Source organism: Gasterosteus aculeatus, chromosome 13 (assembly GCF_964276395.1).
Source record: "Gasterosteus aculeatus chromosome 13, fGasAcu3.hap1.1, whole genome shotgun sequence".
In the NCBI taxonomy this organism is placed as follows: domain Eukaryota; kingdom Metazoa; phylum Chordata; class Actinopteri; order Perciformes; family Gasterosteidae; genus Gasterosteus; species Gasterosteus aculeatus.
The window spans coordinates 8,720,642-8,741,416 of NC_135701.1; the positions used below are offsets into that span (position 1 = coordinate 8,720,642).

General features: G+C 42.0%; 1 protein-coding gene across 1 annotated transcript in view; it reads right to left on the reverse strand.

The window, feature by feature from the left end:
• The window catches only part of ccser1 (coiled-coil serine-rich protein 1), a 100,168-nt gene that overhangs the window by 50,961 nt on the left and 28,432 nt on the right, over positions 1-20,775 (reverse strand). Inside the window, exons 7-9 of the mRNA XM_040195023.2 lie at positions 15,739-15,913; positions 10,948-11,025; positions 2,598-2,675 (exon numbers count right to left, since the gene is read on the reverse strand). Coding sequence (XP_040050957.2) covers positions 2,598-2,675; positions 10,948-11,025; positions 15,739-15,913 — 331 coding nt within the window. The remainder of the gene's footprint in view (positions 1-2,597; positions 2,676-10,947; positions 11,026-15,738; positions 15,914-20,775) is intronic.

Consider the following 20,775-nt stretch of genomic DNA (forward strand, 5'->3'; position numbering starts at 1 on the left):
AAAACTGGGCCGAGGTGAGATTCACACAGTTGCAGCAATATTGAAGCAGGGACCATCCTCAAAGTGCAGTAAAGGTTTCATAAAAGGTGACAGGTAGTACTGGTCAGCCTGCTAGAATGGTCCTTCTGGGAGGTAATTATTCGGTTTCCTTTCGCAGATTTACAGTGTTTGTCCTGTCCTTAAATATACGGCTGCTTCAACATGGCCAGGAACCTGCCGAATCGTGTTACATCACTGTGGGATTACTTCCACAAGGCAGCTTGCCGGTCCTCTGAATTAGAAAGGCCAGCATGATGATTATCACTCTGTCAACTTTGACTTAAATGAATCACCAGAAATCCGGCGACGGTGTACGGGCGGATTTAGGGTACGGAGAATTAAAGAAAGTTAATTTATGACATGGCCTTAAACCCAATCCATCATCCCGTTCAGATCCAGAAGAAGCTAGCTGACTCATCCTTTCCTAACCGGTTTCCATTGCTCATGCCCCTGCCCACATGACAGGCAGAAGGGGCTTTCTGCAGCAAAATGTTGCAGGTGGAGCACAGCCCTTCAACAAAATGCAGGAGGCGAGAGGGAAGTAAAGTCATAAATAGTGACAGCTCGTGATGGCCAGCCAGCTAGCAGGTCCTTCCAGGAGATAATTAATAGGTTTTCACTGGCAGATTTACAGAAGGAGGCAGAGCGAAAAAAGCGTTTGCTTTTTGAGGCACAAGGTATGCTGCACAAGGGTATGCTCCCCTCCCCACCCCTGCTGAGACCCTTATAGACCTTTACAGATGTTTATCATGGGCCCACGAATGCACAACTTCAGAAATATGAGAGTGAGATAACTGACTTCATTCAAAGGACATATTATCAATATTGACATATTCTCAAAGGACGGACATATTGTGTTGATTAAATGAAGGTTAAAATGTGGTTGGAAATAGTGGGTGTACAAAGTGGGTGTACATTATGTTTAATGGCCTGTCGGGGAGAGGAACGATGGTCACGTGGCCTGTAAGGAACAGTGTGAACATGGCTGCCTCCAGGAGTAGGTTCCCAGTTCCCATTCAAGTCATGAATACACATGTATCAGGGTAGGCGACTTTGTAGAAACTTGAGAGAGTAAGCTAGATTTTGAAAGTATCCTCCTTTGAGTAAAGCATTGTTGTTGTCCAGTCATGTCTCGCGTGTAAGTATACACCTAACATAAAACAAACGGAAACAAACAGCAAACAATGCTCTTAATGACTGTCGCAGCTGTCAGGCGAGCACAAGCTTAGTCGGCTCAGCCTTGTGGAAGACTCGAGCAACATGCAACGAGTGCCCTGGCAGAGTGCACTTGGGTTTGCGGAGGTGGGTATAAAGGACGGTTGGCCGTCCAACCGTTTCATGAAGGCTGAACCAAATAGTTTTTAGGGGTTTATTAAATGCCTGCCTCTCTCCAGCTACACAGTGTAGCTGTGCAGACAGGTGCTGCTCAGGGAGAAACATGAGATATGACTGCCAGAAAGTCATTAAACAAACAGATGCCAAATGAGACTCTAGTCAGTGGGTTGGATTGGAATTCCTCACAGCAGCGCCATAACGTTGGCACGTTATCCTGCCGAGGCCTGGCGTGACGTCTGCATTACATTGCTTCGATGGAACAGGTGACAAATTATGGATGAGCAAATGACAAATGAAGGAACTCATTTTTGAAGTTGATCCAACACAGAGTTTCCGAAAGTGTGCAAAGAAACACAGACAGCAAACTATATTTTGCATTTCAATTTTTAGATGTTTTGGTATTATCAAATATCCAATCATGGAAACAAATCAATGCTTCACAACCTACAAGCAGACCCAGATTTGTGAATAAATTAAACTTCTGTTGGCTTGACTGAAGTCCCAATTAAAATGATGCTACTACGTTAGATTGGTGGGAACAAGCAGTTCACATGAGAAAAAAAAAAATGGAAAAGATGGTGCCATTTGATATCGATGTTGTGACTTCAAGCCAACGATAAAACCCTCCCCAAGTTCCCGCTCTCTGTGATCAGTCTTTCCTGTCAGCTCTCTGCTGCGTGTGGTCTCACAAAGCAGAACACTATAATGACGGAAAACTGACAAAGTTGTTTGGCGAGTTTAAAAAGAAAACTTTCCAGTTCTTAGAAATTTTTGAAAGGGGATGAAAAATGGTTCCTCCTAGCTAATTAGCCTTTAATTTATAACAGTAACAACAAAATTCAAAAACATTCAAGCTATAATTCAGGTTTAGAGACCTAGAGAAATAAACTGAACAGATGAAATTGGATGAGCAAAGCTTCCTGATATTTATGTCCGAGTTTATGCTACAAGTTGTTTTTGTTTTAAGACTGCACCATATAGTGAACACATTTTTTGGAATTTATTGGTTCATTTTGGTTACTGAGCATTATGTGTACCTGTGGCTGAACAAACATCATCTGAACAGTTTCCTGGTAGCTCCAATCTTCTACTATAGATTTTGTTCACAGGAATTCAAAATGGAGCTTTGATTTGATCCATTTTCAAAGTCCTTTGAAAAAAAAATGGTATTTAGTAAAAGCTTTTAATTTTATTCCAGAATTATGAACTTCAAAGAACCTTACCAGTTCATGGTGGAGTCTGAGAATCAGTTCGTCTTTCTCTCTCAGCTGTTGCAGCAAGGCCTCCTCTCTGCAGAGATCCTAAACACAAGCAGCAAGACAGCACATTACTTACGACACTGCAGACAGCAATGATTTATCTACGGGAGCGTATTCCCGCAAAAGCAATACAAAGAGCCTAAGAGGATGACAATGTACAAACCGTGTGTGTCTGTGTGCGTGCATGGCTCCGGGTGTGCGTGTCAGAATTTCTGACCGTATCCATAAAGGTTTCCGTGTGTTTGGAAGTGTTTTATCTACATTTATGAGCGTGTTTGGTTGTGGTCTCGCGGTGTCAGTAATAAAGTTGTCATGCATGCAGCAGGCATTCTGATCTCTTCTCTGTGATAAACTTGGCGTGTCCCATGGCGGCACCCCAGAGCACATAGCACTTTAATATGACCTTGTGTTGTAAGGGGACATTATGGAGAAGAAGAGTCAAAATACGAATAAAAATAAATAAATCTTATGGAAACTTTCAAAACAACAGTTATAAAGTGCTGAAAAGGAGAAAATTAAAATGGCATAATGTCACATTAAAATGTGTTTGTCGTTTATGATGTATCATGTTTATGACTATATTTGTGTTGCAATTGTTTGAATCTCATTTAGAAAATGCATTATTGAGTTCCCCCGAGTAAAATGATGTGACACGACTTGTGTTTTAACGTTACTGCAGGGAAATACTTCAACAGTCTGCCAACCTAATGTTTAACAGAAGCCTTATTTTAAAACCCGTTGTTTTAGCTACGAACTGTCAGAAGATCCCATCATAAACAACAACGAAAATTGGGCCCCACACTGAGCAGCTTTGATTAAAATATTACAAAACGGACAGGTAGCTAAGTTTGGACACAGTGACACGGTGAGAAGAACAGAGGGAATGAGAGGAGAGCAGTAACGGAGCGAGAGAGAAGATGACAAACAGACGGTCATTACCTCCTCAAGGACATAAAAGCAGGCGCTAAAAAGAAAGGCGAGATAACCGAAGTAAAGTGAGGCGGAGACCAACAGCGATAGTGGGAAGGAGAGGACAGAGAGGGCCCGAGGCTGAGCATGATGGTCAGAGACCGTGGGGAGCCATCTAGCTAAAGGACAGAGTCAGAGGGAGACCACAGGGATCCATACAGCTACACAAACGCCCTTTAAATGACCTCTGCGATGCAAACACAGCCTACTGGCATCGTCCTCAAATGACATCAGGAATCAGAAGCCTACCAACGGTTGTTCCATTGCGATCATTATGATGAATAATAATCTGTCTGGAGAACTGAAAAAAAAGAAACTATTAGTCGTCATTTAAATTAAAACTAAAAAAAGTCTAATAAGATTTAGGCTAAAGGCCTCGTCAAATGCGGTGTTCACTGTCCTGGATCTGGGAAACAGACAAAGTGGATGTGAAGCGGCCACCGGTACTACTCGGTTACCCGTAACGGTCTCAATCTAATTCAAGACATTGTAAAACTGTTGAATCCCTTCTAAGGCCTCACTTGTTTTTTTAGCTTTCACAGAACACGCTTTGTGAACCGATAAAGCTGCCTTGCCTCTTTAAGACCATCACTCCTCTAACTCAGTCTGTCTCGCAAAGTTAAAGGGACAGAACTAGCACCAGTGTATCCGATTGTGTGCGTATGTGTGTCTCTGTGGGGGGGGGGTGACAAAGACGAGTATCTCAAAAGGTTTTGATGGATTTTGTTTTCTGCTTTGTCATTTTATTAATTGATGTCGAGGTCTGTGTGGGAGCTTAACGTAGATAAAAGTTAATGGTCAAGGAGGACAAAGCTAAAAGCTTCGCTAAGTGCTTCCATGGTGGTAAAAAACTAAAAGTGAAAACCTTTCCTTTTCCCAAATAGAAAAACAATTATCAAAACCCTGCGGTATTGAATCTAAATGGACCCCGTTTACCTGGCTTTACAGGAAAGATACCGCTGGATGATAAAGAGGTTTTTTTTCCTCCTGCCAGAGCACAGCAACAAAATTACTAACATGTGATTTGGATCGGACAGAAAAACCACTAACAAGCTGTGACAATTACTACATTAGTCAGCCTCTTAAATTAATCTCACCCGAATAGGACTGAAGGCTGTTCTAAATGAGCTGCTACAAGTAAACAGTGTTTATGCTCCTGTACCCTGTGAGCGTGTGAGCGTGTGTGTGTGTGTGAGCGTGTGAGCGTGTGAGCGTGTGTGCGTGTGTGTGTGTGTGTGTGTGTGAGCGTGTGAGCGTGTGTGCGTGTGTGTGTGTGTGTGTGTGTGAGCGTGTGCGTGTGCGTGTGAGCGTGTGTGTGTGTGTGTGTGTGTGTGTGCGCGCGTGCGCATGCCACTTCGTGTATATCAGTAGTTGCGTTTCAAATGTTCAGAACAGGCTCATGAATAAATCCATGTTGACTTTAATGACTAGCACGGTTTGTTTTCAGGTCAGACAAGACTGTATAAGTGTATAAACAGAAATAAAAGAGCCTGGGTAGAAAGAGTCATAAAGAGAGAGATAATGTACCTCAAGTATGCAGATTTAAATGCCAGTGGACTGGGCATGCATCCTCAATGTCATGACATACATTTTTTTTTTTTTTAAAGTATAACGACTTTACTGTTGTCACTCAAATATCCATTGCTGCGCAAACCAAACTTATCGTATCCTACAAAAAAAATAGAAAAAAGAAAGACATTATCAAACATAAAACAAAAAGGACCGTATTCGATTCTAAAAGAAGCACCACATTGTGCATTTAGTCACCCATCAGGCGGCATTCCAACCAATTGTTCAGGGCTGAATTGAATGGAAAAGGCTGTGGAAGAAAAGCGGGGAAGGCAAATGTATTTCTAATGTGATTGGAATAGCCACAGTGGGGATAAATCTGATCAAATTCGCTGGAGTGCATCCACTTTATGTGATTTTGTATAAAAGGTTGAGGCCACTCTAGGCTTGCAATCAGCAGCAAGTTGAAGAGGGCATAAAATGAATTATACTCCCCTTGTTAGCAGAAATTATTCAATTTGTTAACTTTTGTTTTTCATTGAGAAAGACACAATCTTCATCCAGTTTTTGCCTATTTCTTCATATTGGGCATTACAAAGCATGCATGATGCATGAATGCATTCTCCTTGTTCTCTTTGTACCGATTTACAAAACACATATCTAAACCTTCCACCTTTTAGTTCAGAAGTGTAACCTGGGGTTTTAAATGTAGTCTGACTAAAAGTAAACCTATTCAACAAGAGTCGAAGAAAATTACCCATGAAGTGCAGGTATACAGAAATATACACCATGTTCACACATGCAGAAGTGTATTGGAAAATATCAGCGTGCATTCTAAAAGCTTTGATAAAGTAGCTAAAATGTTGATGGACCTCACTGTCCAAAAATGCTCCGCAGAAGAGAAAATGGGAAAAAAAGGAGACAAAACCCCCCAACTGTGAAAACATGGTGGTTTGATCCAGCAACCAGAAAACAAAAAAAAATAACGACTCCTTAGTATTTTCCCAGCTTTTTGTGAATGCGTCTTTTCTGTTGGTACAAATTGCTGAAGCTGTTTTTCTGTAATTACTGCCACAGTAGCGTACTCCCAACGTGAAGTGGAGCACTAAATATCAATCGAACCTGCGCACACTTGATGTCTGTGCTTATATTCTGCCTGTAATTATGCCTTTAGTAGCAAACCAAGCACGCAGCTGACAGAAGAGGGAAAGAGCTTGAGCTTAAGTGATAAAGAATGTCTCTCCACTTTAAATACGTGACCTCTGTCAGCTGTCTTTAAATCAATTTACAAATGTTCTGATATCCCGAAAAAAAACGGTAGGGAGAATTTGCACAATATTTTCGAGACAGTTGGTGAGGTGGTCAACTTAAGCCAAACTGTATGATACCGCTGACATGTAGGTTCCCTTCATACCACACATATCGTGTACTCAAACCAGTGGTGTTATTAATGCTTGTATTATTGAACCATAACTAGAAGCATATTTCTCGTAAAATATATGAAACCCAACACCAATTTCAAATTTCAATTCATCAAAATCTGCTTCATAATTAATCAGCGCTTTCGGCTTTCAAGACGCATGAGGAGAAGAACTATCTGCACTTCTCTAATTATCTGTAAGATAATGTCAAGTAGTGTTATAGAACTGCCAAAAAGAGCATTAATATTCTTTAATGAACATTCTAATATATTTCATGCGACACCAAGTATAGTCTTAATGTAGTTTGTGTTCGTAAAATCGCTGCAGTGAACATTTCATTGATTCATTTATGTTTATTGCAGAGGGGCTGATACGGCATCCTCAACACAGACAAAGAAAGTGTGAAAATAAAGACATTGACAGCTCTGGCCATGTCTATATCCTCATGCTACGCCTGAATGCCAATGCCATAAGAAAAGATTAAAAACTGTTAATAAATGGTGGTCACAAGTAATATGCAGAGTGGGGGGGGTACACTGCTGTAAACACGATACTGCATTGACACTGGGAATGTGTAATGAGTCACGACGGATGCACTGGAACTATTCACACTGCGTAAACAACAAAACAATCATTCTTAGTTTTCTTGGCAGTATTTGACGTGGTTCCCCGTAAAGAACCAATAATAAGCAGTTCATTACTATGCATTCTTTCCTTAATAAAGTGCTTTACGCTGACCACTGATGGCTAAATGTGGGCACGTAGACGACGGAATGTGAGGCGGAACCAGCTGAGCATATTAATAGGTTGATTTGGAATGTATAAAAAGGAAATTGTACGGGTTTTTATTCATCAGAATGTTTTTGGGAGAGCGTGCATTTCTTTCTTTTAAGTATGCAAAAATGTAGTGATGTATAACCGCAGACCATGATTGGTAAATGCACTTGTAGATGATTAGTTTTCCAACCTCTCATCATTCACCCATTCACACCCATTCCACAGCAGGCCATATACACAAGTTGAATAATAATATATCTATATAATCCCAGAGCCACAGTTGCCGTGGAGATATCCGTTACATGGTACATACAGTAAGCGGTGAGGCTTTAACTCCGACAGGCATGTTGTGTCTGGTGAAGAGCAGCAGTCATGCTGCAGGTTCTCTGCAGGTGCAGTTGGTGCAGTTACCCGTCAAACCACTTACGTAACTTAAAGCTGTTAGAAGGGAAATGTCACCTGCTATAGTATAGCAGGACTCACTGTAGAACGTTCTCTAGTTCTGCTTCATGTTGGCGAGACAAGAACTCAGAGAAGCATCAGTGGTTTTAAAATATGGAATTCTAGAGGACCGTCAGCACAAAGACAGGCTGTAGCTATGCCTTGGATTTAACAAGGACTCACACTTCATATATATATATATATATATATATATATATATATATATATATATATATTTTTTTTTTTTTTTGAGTGTTTGAACTAGGATTAATTGTCTATTTGTTCTGATTGGATTAAGACACTTTTAGTACGGTAACCACACCCCTTTAAGCTGCTCTCTTCAGAATAAGCCATTTAAACTGTCAAGAAACAGATTTCTTTGCAGTCTTATTAATATCTTTCTGTCGTCATGGATTGTTACTTCAGTTTAGAAACTGTGTGGTGTTGCCAGGGTAGTTAACCTGAAATATGTTGGTCCGCAAAGTGGCAGGAAGTCAGTTTAACTTGTCAATCTTATTAAGTTTACACCTGCGTGTGATGATGCTCATGAAACTTTCATCTTTGCATTTTTTTTCCTGCACACGTGTATCTTTTTAACTCTCACACACTTTGGCCATGGTGTGGGAAATGCTGCATAATCATAGATTGGAAGTCGTTATAATGATGCGTTATTAATTTCTAATTATACCGCGTAAGACACAATGATTTATCTCAACTAAAAAATAAAATAAAGCTTCCTCGTATCTGCTGACACAAAGGTGAATGCACACAAATGGCAATTAATTACTGAGGTTCAAGGTTTAAACACAGTGGTGCTGTGAATCCACCACTTGTAACAACACCAACGTGTGATTTTTACTTCCGTCTTCTAAAACACAGTATAGCGGTTTAAGTGGGACAAAATCTGGTAAAAATCATGTCATATGCATTGGGTTAGTTAAACTGGGGCACACTGTGACACTGCAGCCTCTCAGGTGGCTACTGTGGATTATTTTTACACCCGCTGAGTCGCTTTTCTGGAGTGCCAGGACAAATTCTCCTCTTCTCGCCCCTCCCGCAAACCCTCTTTTTCTTCTTCCCCTCGCGTCCGTCTTTATCTACCACCCTCCTCCTCAGACTCTACCCTCGCTTTGCCTCCCCCACCACCATCTCTTGCACTCCCGTATTCATTTTCTTCCATTTTACCCAGTTATCTAACTTAATGTCTTCAAAACTGAATGCATTCCCTTTGTATGCACCTCACAGACAGCTTTTCGCCCAAAGCCGTTCTCCCTCATCCCCTCGCTCCTCGATCTATCTTATAGTAAACTAGAACAATGTCCTATTCTCAGCATTGCATCCATTTCAACATATTTTCCTCATGAAATAGGCCTCCTCTAAGGTTTTGTTCTATTTTCAATGCCTGCAGCTGTTTACAAGGTACCACTTTCCTGCCCCCTTCTATATATATATATATATATATATATATATATATATATATATATATAATATATATATATTTATTTATTTATTATATATAATATATATATATATATATATTTATATTATATATAATATATATATATATATATATATATATTTATATTATATATAATATATATATATATATATATATATATATATTTATATTATATATTATACAGACACAAACACATATTCTTGACCCATTTTGATATCCTGCCTAACCTTAATCCCTACAGCACTTGCTGTTTTCTCCCTGCCTCTTATATCAATCTCCAAGCTGCTGGCAATTCGACAGTCTCTCTCCTTTTGAAAAACCAGTAACCCTCCAGGTCGTTCAGCATCAGTCAGGATCTTTACGATGAACGCTCCAATGTTAATCGGAACAAAAGATAAATACAGCCAGTTGGTGCTTTTTCTTCAACACAATACAATTTTGGCAAACAAGCATGATGCACATCTGGCGCTTAACACAACAAAGTGACAAATCCAAATCTTCTCATTTTGATATACCAAAGTGTCAATATCTTTGAAAATGTTGGAACATAAAGCGTATTCACAGACATAGCAATCCAAGCCTCCAAGTCATATTTGTGGTTTGGACTTTTGGGATTTTTCATGCCGTGTCCCACCAAACATTTTTAATTTTTCCTTAAAAATCCTCCAGCCGCCACTGATCCTCCATGTAGGTCAGTAAAGAGGGCGTCCATTCACACAAACATCCAGCCTCCCTCTCTCACACAAACAAATACATACAGACTAGACTCAGCGAATACGGTTTCTCTCCACTCAATTTTAGGGGGCTTTTACTGTACCACTCAATGTATGTGAAGGAGGGGGGTGAGAGGGGTGGGGGGGGGGGTGGTTTAAGAAAGCAACACAGGGCCGAGAAAGTCTCGTCTCAAACCGCTTGTCTCTCCTGTAATGGTTTAACGAGAACTCTGCTGCCACCCGACTAAATCGCAGGAAGAAAAGCTTGACAAAAGTCCTCCCTTGGTAAACCTAAACCTTGCGCGCACGCACACACGCACGCACGCGCACGCACACACACACACACACTTGAGTCCCGCTCGCAGTCCCTGCATTAATAAATCTTATCTGGGCGCACAGCTCTGATGGACTAGGTTGACAGAGGGTGTCTGGGGCCTGTCAAGGCAAGCAAAGCACTTTACCCATCGCTCGTTCAATTTATCCCCACCTCTCCTTTTGCTACTCTCTGCCTTTATATTCCCTCTCCTTCTCCTTCTCCACGCCTGCCTTGTTCATTTTTTCTGTTGTCGAGGTTTTTTTTTGTTCAGATAAGGGTAAACTGAAGGCAAGATATGAATCAAAAGAAGATATATTTTTCTTTTCAACCACAGATTTTTAGCTGACCTAGATGGCTCCATGTAGAAGTTGTTTGACCTAAAAAACAACACCAACACAACTCCACAGAAATACAGTGCACGCATTCATTGATAGCACAAACTGTCATTTGCTCTAACATTTTAGGCTGGGCCAATTGTATTAGAGGCTTTAATGAGCACCATCGACATCGAGCTTAATCCATACAATGCCTGCCAGCTTTACTAGTTGAGTTTTAGCATTGTCTTTGAGAGTGGGTGTTGCAGATGTCACTGATTATTGAAAGTTGCCTAAAGCCAATCACTGAATACTTTTTTTCTCAAATACAAAGCGTACAAACTCAGTCATATTCATTCACACAAAGCAACATAAAACGTCCTGCTTCAGGTTACCTTAAATGGGAGGGATTTTTCACTGCAGGGGCTGATGGGTAGAGAGTGGAGGCTGCTGGCGGGACTTATCTCAGCGCTCTGCGAAAGAAAAGGTACGTATACAAAAACACCATTAAGATAAGGAGTAGGATTGACATTATAGGTGCATTGTGCAACGGGATTTTTACAAGTTAGTCTTGGTATAGTAACAATATTGGCAAAAAAAAGTCTGGCTTCTAATTCCATAAGAACGTAAAGCGGGGGATACAAGACTCTTTCTATCCAGACAAGTACTCATTAGCGCTGCAGCATCCCAAAACTTTAATGTGTTTCATTACATTTAATTGTAATTTTCAACAGAATATCTGTAGGACATTATTACCTCTGGTCTGTTGAACTTTTGGTTCATAAAAATGTAGGACAGTTCCCTGTACAACTTCAGGTTTTACTTTTCACCTGGTCCATTACATTATTTCTGTGTTTTCTAACAGCAGCTGTGATTTTTTGGCTCTGCTGCTTGACACAGGTGTCTAGTGGGCAGAGAGCATGGGAGCTCCAACACACACACACACACACACACACACACACACACACACACACACACACACACACACACACACACACACACACACACACACACACACACACACACACACACACACACACACACACACACACACACACACACACAGCGCGTATTCACATGCAGACACGCACGCTGGCGGACAGGCACAGACATGCATGCACACACACACACACACACACACACACACACAACAAAGTCCTTAAATAGAGCAGGCGCTGGTCTGAATGTTGCCTGTGAGGGCTTGTGATAGGACAGATGGTAAACCTGGAGAGGATAAGGTCTTAACGCAGGACTGCTGGTAATGATGTGATGCTGCGTGCGGCGCAAAAACACAAGATACACAACAAAGATGTGAAAGGATAAAGGAAAGTAGGACTTATCTAAACTATGTGCACATTTGGTTTTGGATCAAGTATATTTATCTCTTTCTTTGTTCTGTTCACTTGCAGATTCCCGTGCAAGTAAGCCCCTCAGCTATTTGCGAGGGGTGACAAAACCTTTTTTTTTAAAGTGCTTTTTGGTAAAGAATCTTGATTAAGTTTGTGCATATATTTGGTTTAGTTACAAGTTAGCTCTGTAAAGCACCAGAGCTCAAATCTTTGCACAGCATAAACCTGATGTCTTATTGCTTTGGCTGACCTTTTAAAGAAGCATACCTTCCTATCAGAATTATAGGTGCGCGCTATGGCGCCCGTCCCTAAATGTGTCACCGGTGATCAATGCCTTTCCCCATATGGAGAGACAGGCGCACACTCACTGACACCAAAACACCATCTCTCTCTTTTCCCTCTAACGCTCACACGTTCTCTTTAAGGTCACCCCTGTCCCACAGGCCTTAACACACAGCTGTCCCCACAATTAGATGTGGTTCGGTAAAAGGCCTTACAGATTTGAAAATGGGGGAAACTTTGTGGGAGCTCTGGCTTTAATGACTTGCACTACCCGGCAGCTAAATGTCCAAAGTTGATGAATGGACCAAGAAAAGAAACAGCTTTTGCAGTTTTGATAAACACCCATTCACACTCTCTCATTGACAATTTGCTTTTTAATCGGAAGGATGCCCCATTAACAACATACTGCCAGACACTTCAGTGTGAATCTTTGCCAAACAAAGGGTGAGGAACTTCAATTAGAAATACCAACTCTGCTTAGGTATTGAAATGTTTTGTTTTTTTAACCCTGAGTTGTGTGTGTAATCTGCAGACTGGTGCAACAATGGTTGCAGAGACAAATGCCACTGCCTTAGTTGACAATATAACGAACAACAGCACTTTCTTCTATGCTCTATCATGCCGACGGCAATCGTTGGAAAAAAAAAAAAAGACTGGAGATAAAATAGATTCCAGTGGAGGCAGCGAGGGTGGGGTGTGGGGGCTGGGTTGCCACGAGGCAAGCAGCTGCCTCGGGGGTATGAGTCACTGGGACACCGGGGTCTGCCGGGGCCACGCATGGACCAGGCCTACAAAAGACTGTGTCTATATGCTGTAAATAAACACGACCGCCACCGATTTGCTAGAAACCACGGCTGACATTGACAAATGGGGATCATTGGTTTAGGCAACATTAATGCGCACACGGACAGTGGCATTTTTGGAATTGTTCCTCCGTTCAGCCAAAAGGATAAACCGCGGGGAGAGAAATAAATCAACGACGCAGAGATTCTCAGCAGCTGCCTTAAATATGCTAATCCGACTAATATGATGCACAGCAAAGCCAGGAAATGATACGGTGTGATGTATTATCTGGCCTGTCGGTCATGCATCTCTTGTGTAATGATATGCATTCGTCAGTACTAATAGTGGGACATTCAGTTACGTCAGAGAGAGAGAGAGAGAGAGAGAGAGAGAGAGAGAGAGAGAGAGAGAGAGAGAGAGAGAGAGAGAGAGAGAGAGAGAGAGAGAGAGAGAGAGAGAGAGAGAGAGAGAGAGAGAGAGAGAGAGAGAGAGAGAGATGCAACTGGGTTCCCAAGTCCAAATTTAACTGGGGACATGGAGGTTGCTTTGTATCTAAGCCGCTCCATTTCTTTTTTTTAGCTTTTGACAGCAAATGGGAAACTGCCATGTTCCGTTTCCTTTTATGAAGTTACTCACTGGGTCTTAGTCTTCTGGCAGACAACCTTTGAGCTGCATTAGACTTATTTTGCCATAAACCTAACCTAGCATAGGCATTGAAGCAAAAGAAACATTCTCAATTACAACAAAAATTAATAAAAAATCTCGAGCTTAAGGAATAATACATCATGTATGTAAGCCTCCATGTATATTATGCAATATTCCCTTTAGTCCGCGCATTTTGTAATTTGGTGTTGCATTGTTGTTCAGGGATAATGATACAGCAGTGACTGGTGTAAATCAGAACAGAGAGGGACATCTAGGAGATAATGAGGTAAGTGTTGGACGCTTGGGCTGCGGCACTGGTTTCATAACGGTTAAATTACTCTGCATGAGTCATTATTGTAATAATGGACTCTTTGTGAGCCTCCTTGGCTTTTAAGTTGTTCTGAGCACTACTGGAAAAGAACTGCATCATGTTACGTGTGACCCACTGTATTAAGCTGAGCAGTGTTTTGGATGACATAAGAGAGAATATAAAGTTAAGATAAATGAAAGAAGATTGGGGCTCAATACCAAAAGGTCATGCAAATAAAATTCAAAGGATACTGGCATGCCGGGTCCAACCTCCCATTGCTGCAAAATGGATTACATCAGTTGATGGCGGATAACAACACATCAGCTCTGACAAAACAGAGCAAGACATATTCATATTCTCTCACTCTTGCACTCCCTTTAGTCTCTCCATCAGCACTCTAGGTTATGCCCCTCACCACTAATTATTATCTTAACATATCATGTCTCTTTCACAGTGGTTCTGGGAGGAAAAAAACAAGATGAAAAGTGAAGGAAAAAGGGAGTAAGTTCTACATATGCGTCTGCGGACTGTAATTCCCAGAGAGGTCCCCACAGAGAGCTTTGATCTTAGTTCAGATGTACTAATAGTGGTGTATTAGGGATGGTCTGGTCACCCTTTTATATGTCTTTTTGTTAGAGTGTGTCTGTATAATATCGCTGTGTTCGGTGAGGTTCAGTCACCCATGTAGATTAAAAGGGAACAGCAGCCAGACATTGCAAATGGATGTGCTGTCTAACTTACAAAGCCAGATGGGTCTTACCAACACCGCTCTTTCGTGTATGCATTTTTTTAAAACACAGTAATATTAGCATGAACATAACTGATGTGCGCCCTAACAAAATGCAGCACAACACAAAATAAAGCAAACTTCCAAACAACTACCCTCAGAAAATGGTACGACTCTATTAAAATCCAGGCCGGATGGAAATCAAATAGAACTGGATTTTAAAAATCTGCAGTCTTATCATTAAGACTCACAATCCAACATGTAAATCGTCTACATGTATTTGTATTTCATTTTGTAAGAACTATCAGTGACCATTTTTTAAAAGCTTGGAAGGCCGAACAATATTACCCTGAATTGACATTGTGAAGTAAAGTAGTGCCAAGGTTGAAACGGTTACGTCACGCCCCGGGGCCATCAACAAGGGTCTTTGGCTTCTACTGTTAAAGCCTGTGCGGCCATTGCAACTTGTCAGTGCTTTACTAAATGATCATAACTAATCACGTCTGTTACGTTGTGGATGTCATTTTACTCGTTTCCCTGCTATGACACTGAGATGGCCTCAGCGTCTGCGGTAAAACTGTACTTTTGAGCAGGCTACAGCATTTAAAGAGGAGGATTATTTTGTGGCACTTGAGTGAGTATGTGTGCGGATAAAGAATATGATGGCAAACGCTCAAATACGCCTCAACGTTTCATCCACAAAATGAAGAATGTGATTAAATTACCAAAACAAAGTGATTAAAGAGACCTCTTAAGGCAGAAAACCCCCCACTTTGAGATGAAATCATGGGGCTGAAGTAGAGCCCATTAAAACAGGGTGTGAAGGGGAGTGCTGCACTGTTTTGGGGCCAATTGGTGCATATCATTTGTTTACCACTTTGCCTGCTTGGTTTAAAACTATTTAATGCATGTACAACTTGATCAAAGACAAATCCGTCGGTGTGGTAGAAGAGGAAAAACAATGCATGTGTGCTTCAAGTTGTGTCATTCTTGTGCTTTGACAGAGTGTCTTAATCTGAGTATGAAGTCCTGTTGAGCAGATTCTGTCGGCCAGTGTGTGTGTGTGTGTGTGTGTGTGTGCATATCCCACCTCCTGCAGTGTGCGTCTTAGCCTTAAAAGCAGGGTTTTGACAGCCGTGCAGTCCTGCTGCATCAGTCTGAGTGGAAGGGTCTCCAGGCCTGGAGGTAAGGACTCATCTTCCCTCCCCAGACCCAGCCCCGAGCTCCAGTCGGCGGGCAGCAGGCTGGTCGGACGGCTTGGCTCCCTGGAGGGAAGGGAAAGTGAAGTGAGAAAAATCAAAAAGATGAAATGTTAGGATGAGTCAGTGTGGAAAAACTGGATCATTGACCTTCCTTCACTGCTCTCGACTGGCAACCAGCAGATTCTCATGCATGGCTTCGATCCCTGCAGATGGCGTGGATCCCTGCTGCTTCTTTATATCCCAATAGTTCCCAGAATCCCCTCTGATATTGCGTGTAGCCAACAGAAAAAGGCACAAACATGTGCCTGCTTTCTACACAGCAATGTTAAAAAAAATCTGTCTGCAGACAGTCAAATCAAAGTGGCTTATTAATAGTTAGTGAATAAGGAAAAGGAGCAAGCGAGAAAATAGATTTCTATGGAGGCGGGATAATTGAAGTTGTACTAAAGGTCACACGGGGACCAAGACCTGCAGCCCTTCAGCAGGTCCTCCAACGGACTCCCCGTGGTCTCATTTTAATAAGCATCGATTTCTATAAAAAGTCTATCCATTTCTTTAGAAGCCACAGCACAAAGTCCATCTCGTAATCCTCCCTCTCATTGCCATTAACAACTCACAAGGATACTTCATTGCCGAGAGCTCGGATTCATAACGGCCCATCACAGCTGTGGGATCTTTTTTGTGTGTCCTCCAGTTGTTGTTTTTTAAGGATCCTTCATGTAATGATCATGATTTTGTGTCAACAAAGGTTCTCTTGTAGAAACAAACCTGTCTATGGGTTTTATGTGCGCAGTGGATTGTGTATGTGTGTGTGTGTGTGTGTGTGTGTGAGAGAGAGTTGTGTATGTGGGAGATCTCCCGGTTGAAGAGCTGCATATCAAACGCCTTTATAATTGACAAGGATTTTGATATTTATTGCGGCAAACCCCCCGGACGTTTGACAGCCTGATCATTAACAAGCATGCGAAGCGACACGACTCGACTCTCCGTTTCTCTCCACGCGCGTTCGCCATGGTGTGGGTTTGAACTTAGACACACGTGAACACCTGCGACACGGGGAGCTCCAACACGCCTGCGTTTCAATTAACCGTCCCATTTGAGAGCACAGTCCATTAAGCAGTAAACAGGCCTCTGGAGCCGCGTGTCTTTGGTGTCTGGTCCCTGTGTTGTTCTCTCATAAACACCCATTGAGACCAGCAGAGGACACATGTTGTGAGGAACTTTTCAACAGTCACAGCGGCTCAATGTCACATTATCGCTCGTCGCTCTTTGGCCTCCAGCCGACACTAAAACTCAACTGAAGCACCAGAGCTAAGAAAAAAAAAACCTGACCTTATCGATAAAAACTGTATCTTCATAGTCACCGGCTGCTCGGGAGCCACTTTACATGTTCTGCCAGTTTTAAAGTTGCAATTCAGCCGCTCTCAGCTGCTGAAGACTTTATATTCTATTCAGACCCGACACAAAAACAGACTCAAAGTAAAGATCAAGCTCTCTTTCTGTTTCGCCGTTTGAATAATTATGGACCTAGTGTGTATAAATCCAGCTGCTTATTTTAAGCTCGTTTTTGAGTCACGAATGGAATTGCAATTGTCAGTAGTAAACAATGTTAATATTTACTACCACATTGATGATTGTGGGGTAATAAAAGAGTAATTTCAATTTTTCACCTCCCATTTGACCATTAACATTTACTGTTGGTTACTACTTCATGGATGAATTTCTCTTTGACGCAAATCGTCTGGTTTAGGTGGGTTTAAGTGGGTTGTGTGAGGTGTTTATCTCTTGTTAGTGGATTAAATATAGTAGATGGCGGTCTGGAGAAACGGGAGAGTAGCATGTTAATTAACTTAAGAGGCCTAAAATGAAGGCCCACCTGAACAGAATGCAGATGTGTGTGTAGGTGTGTTCTATATCTAGAACACTGCCACCACCTCATCCTCCGTGTGAAGCTCATCTCTGCTCCCTTCAAAGCTCAGGACCACGTGGACAAAAGAACGCATTCAGCTCGGAAAATAGTCCGGATGTGGTGTAACATTTTCTCGATGCGTCCTTCTTTTAGATGTCCTAAAGAGGCTTTTCTGTGCATTGCTTTGATCATGTGCTGGACATCACGTCTGCCTCTCCAAACCCTGCAGGTAATGCACTGGATGTGGATACAACACAACACAACTATCCCTTCACTCGTACCGCAACATCCAGTCCTGTTATCGCTGAAAGGTGACATTTTAAAAGCGGTCGGCTTCCTGTATCCACTTACAACAATTAAAAAGCAATTACAGTCAGGCTTTCTATCAATAACAATGCAGAGACGGCTCCTATTTGGCCTGAAGAGATTTTCCAAATGTCAAAACAGGGGACGTGACAAAAACCTGTTGAATGTTACACTTCAAGGTCGTTGTGCTCTGAAACAGAAAAAACAACCATCAGACTAAAGTACAAACAGGGAATTAACTGAACTACACAGAATGCTATGAACAGACTGTAAAAACTAGCGTGTGTTCATAACACGGTTATGGACCGTTTCATCATTTCATGAACCAACCGATGTGCGAGAGTAACGAGAGATAATAAACTTTAGTCGTACACGTTGTGATATGTTAACAGAAATGCACGAGGAGAGGAGAGCATGCATTGCTCGCCTGCTTCGCGCGAGGTGCGGAATAACAATCTGCTGCGTCGAAACCCCAAAGACACCCAGCGAGTTCACTTCGCAGTCGGCAAATGAAGGGGAGGGAGGACAGGGGAGGGACGGCGGTAAAGAGAGGCAGGCTTAGACACGCAGAGCTTTTTCGACATCAAGAGGCCGCGCTCACTTTGACTGATGGCTATTTAGAGCGGAGGTGAGAGGGAATTAGGGGCCTTGAGTCCCGTCCTCCCAGGAAAAAAAAAAATAATCCCCAAGTCAACAAGCGCCGGCGAGCGTCAAGTCCGACGGCAAATTTTCCAGGAAAAAAAAATGGTCTTCGAGCAGAACAAGATCCTATCGCTAAAATATCGACCCAAAGACTTGTCGGCGAAAAAGGTCGGACCAAATTGCAGCCTCATTTGCCCTGAAACCGTCTCCTTCGTTCACACTCGCTCCCCCCTCCGTCTGCCTTTCTACGTCCCCCATGGTTTAACTCTCTCCCCCCTTTCCCTTGCTCCCCTGCACCTTCGCCTCACCCACCACACCCTCGTCTTCTGTCACCACCAGCACCACCCTTAACCGATGCAGTATCAAAGCATAACGTGCCCCCCCCCAACCAGGGATTATGCTAAGCACCTCAGAAGAATGTCCATGAAGACTGCAGTCTTTCGAAGACAGGTGAGCTCTGTGTCAGGGACCCGCCTCCCCCTCCTTAAACTTTTTTTCGTTTTTTGGTCCCTGCCGGCATCCCAGGTGAGGGTGAACTTTCTCCATCTATTTCTCTAATGCACAACCCTGCTATCCCGGCTGGATGGACTGAGTGTTTATAAACGGCATATGATCAATCAGGCGCTTTCTCCTGTGACGGCTCGTGTCGGGAGGCGATGTGCAGCACCACAAATATATCGCTTTTTTTTCTCCTTTCCCTTAGTTGTCTCTTTGTTTTGTTTTTCCCCCGTCTTGCGTCTTTCTCGGAGCCTGACGCTCCTGCCCTTTTTCTTACGCTCACCAGGGTTTTTTCACGTTTGGTTTGTTCTTTTACCTTTGTGGTGCAGATCAAATGCACAGAGTGACAGGAAAAAACGAGTGGGAGAAGGGTCTCAAACAACACTCACCTCCCCCAAAACAACAATCACAGCCGTGCCCTTATGCACGGCATTTACCTCTTCAGGAGAGAAGAAGTGGAATTTTTCTGGTTAGATAGAACCTTATATTATATAGGGTTCTTTTATTAAACGCAAATATCACTAAATCTCACATTAAACAATCGTTTCTGGGTCCTGTGTCTTGCTGTCTGTAGCTGCATGGGGATTTTATTTTGCTTCTAAATCTTAAATGCTTTTACGATCTGAAGACAAAGTAGAAGAAAAAGCCTTATCATCCATCTTCAACTACGGTAAATTGCAATATATTTGTATCTGGCAATATCTAGTGTGAAAGCACAAGTAGATGAGGCGATGCAAGGCAAAGTAAGGATATAGTTTAGTAAGATAGATGGGTACGCAAAACCCTCGACTTTGATGAACAGCGCTGTCGGGTTTTAGCGCAATCGCAACTTATTAAAAACCCACCCCATTCAATAAAAAGCATCCCAGAGCATTACCGGGCCATAAAAACGTGTAGAACCTTGAATTTGTAATATGCGCAACAGAAAACACATAAGAAACATAGAGGGCTTCAAATCTGCATCAAACAAGAAAAATTAAGATTTTCAGATAAATAAGCCTCATCCCATTTATATTCATATTGTGTTGTCCATGGCGACGACGTCAAGGTCCTCCGGTATCCCGAACAATGAAGTTTTGTATCTGTGATTCAGACAATGAATGACGGGTTTCTTTCAGAATATGTTCAAAACACCACAAAATGTTGACAAAAGCTGTCAAAATCAGCCAAATCTGGCAACACTTGAATCAACTCTGCTCTAATCTATGTGAAGACAGTATTTACTTGATCGCAAAGGGCCTAAAAAGTAAACCTAAATTGAAATAGAGACGGATATCTGTCAAACCAAATGAAGCCCATATTGCGTGTGATCCGGGGAGGAAGCGTCAGCGTTGCTCCATCGCTGTAGAGTATGTGACGAGAGACACGTGGCACATGCTAGTGTGCATAATTACTGTAATTGTGATTATTTTGAATGTTGGGGTCCAGTTTTCAAAATCTTTTATTATATTTTCACATTTGTCTTTTGGGGGTTTTTTTCAGCATGTTAATTATGTTATTTAAGAATCGCAGATTTATCCGAAACATCAGCACTGTTGTTCTGTTTATTGACATTCTTTTTCTTCTCAAA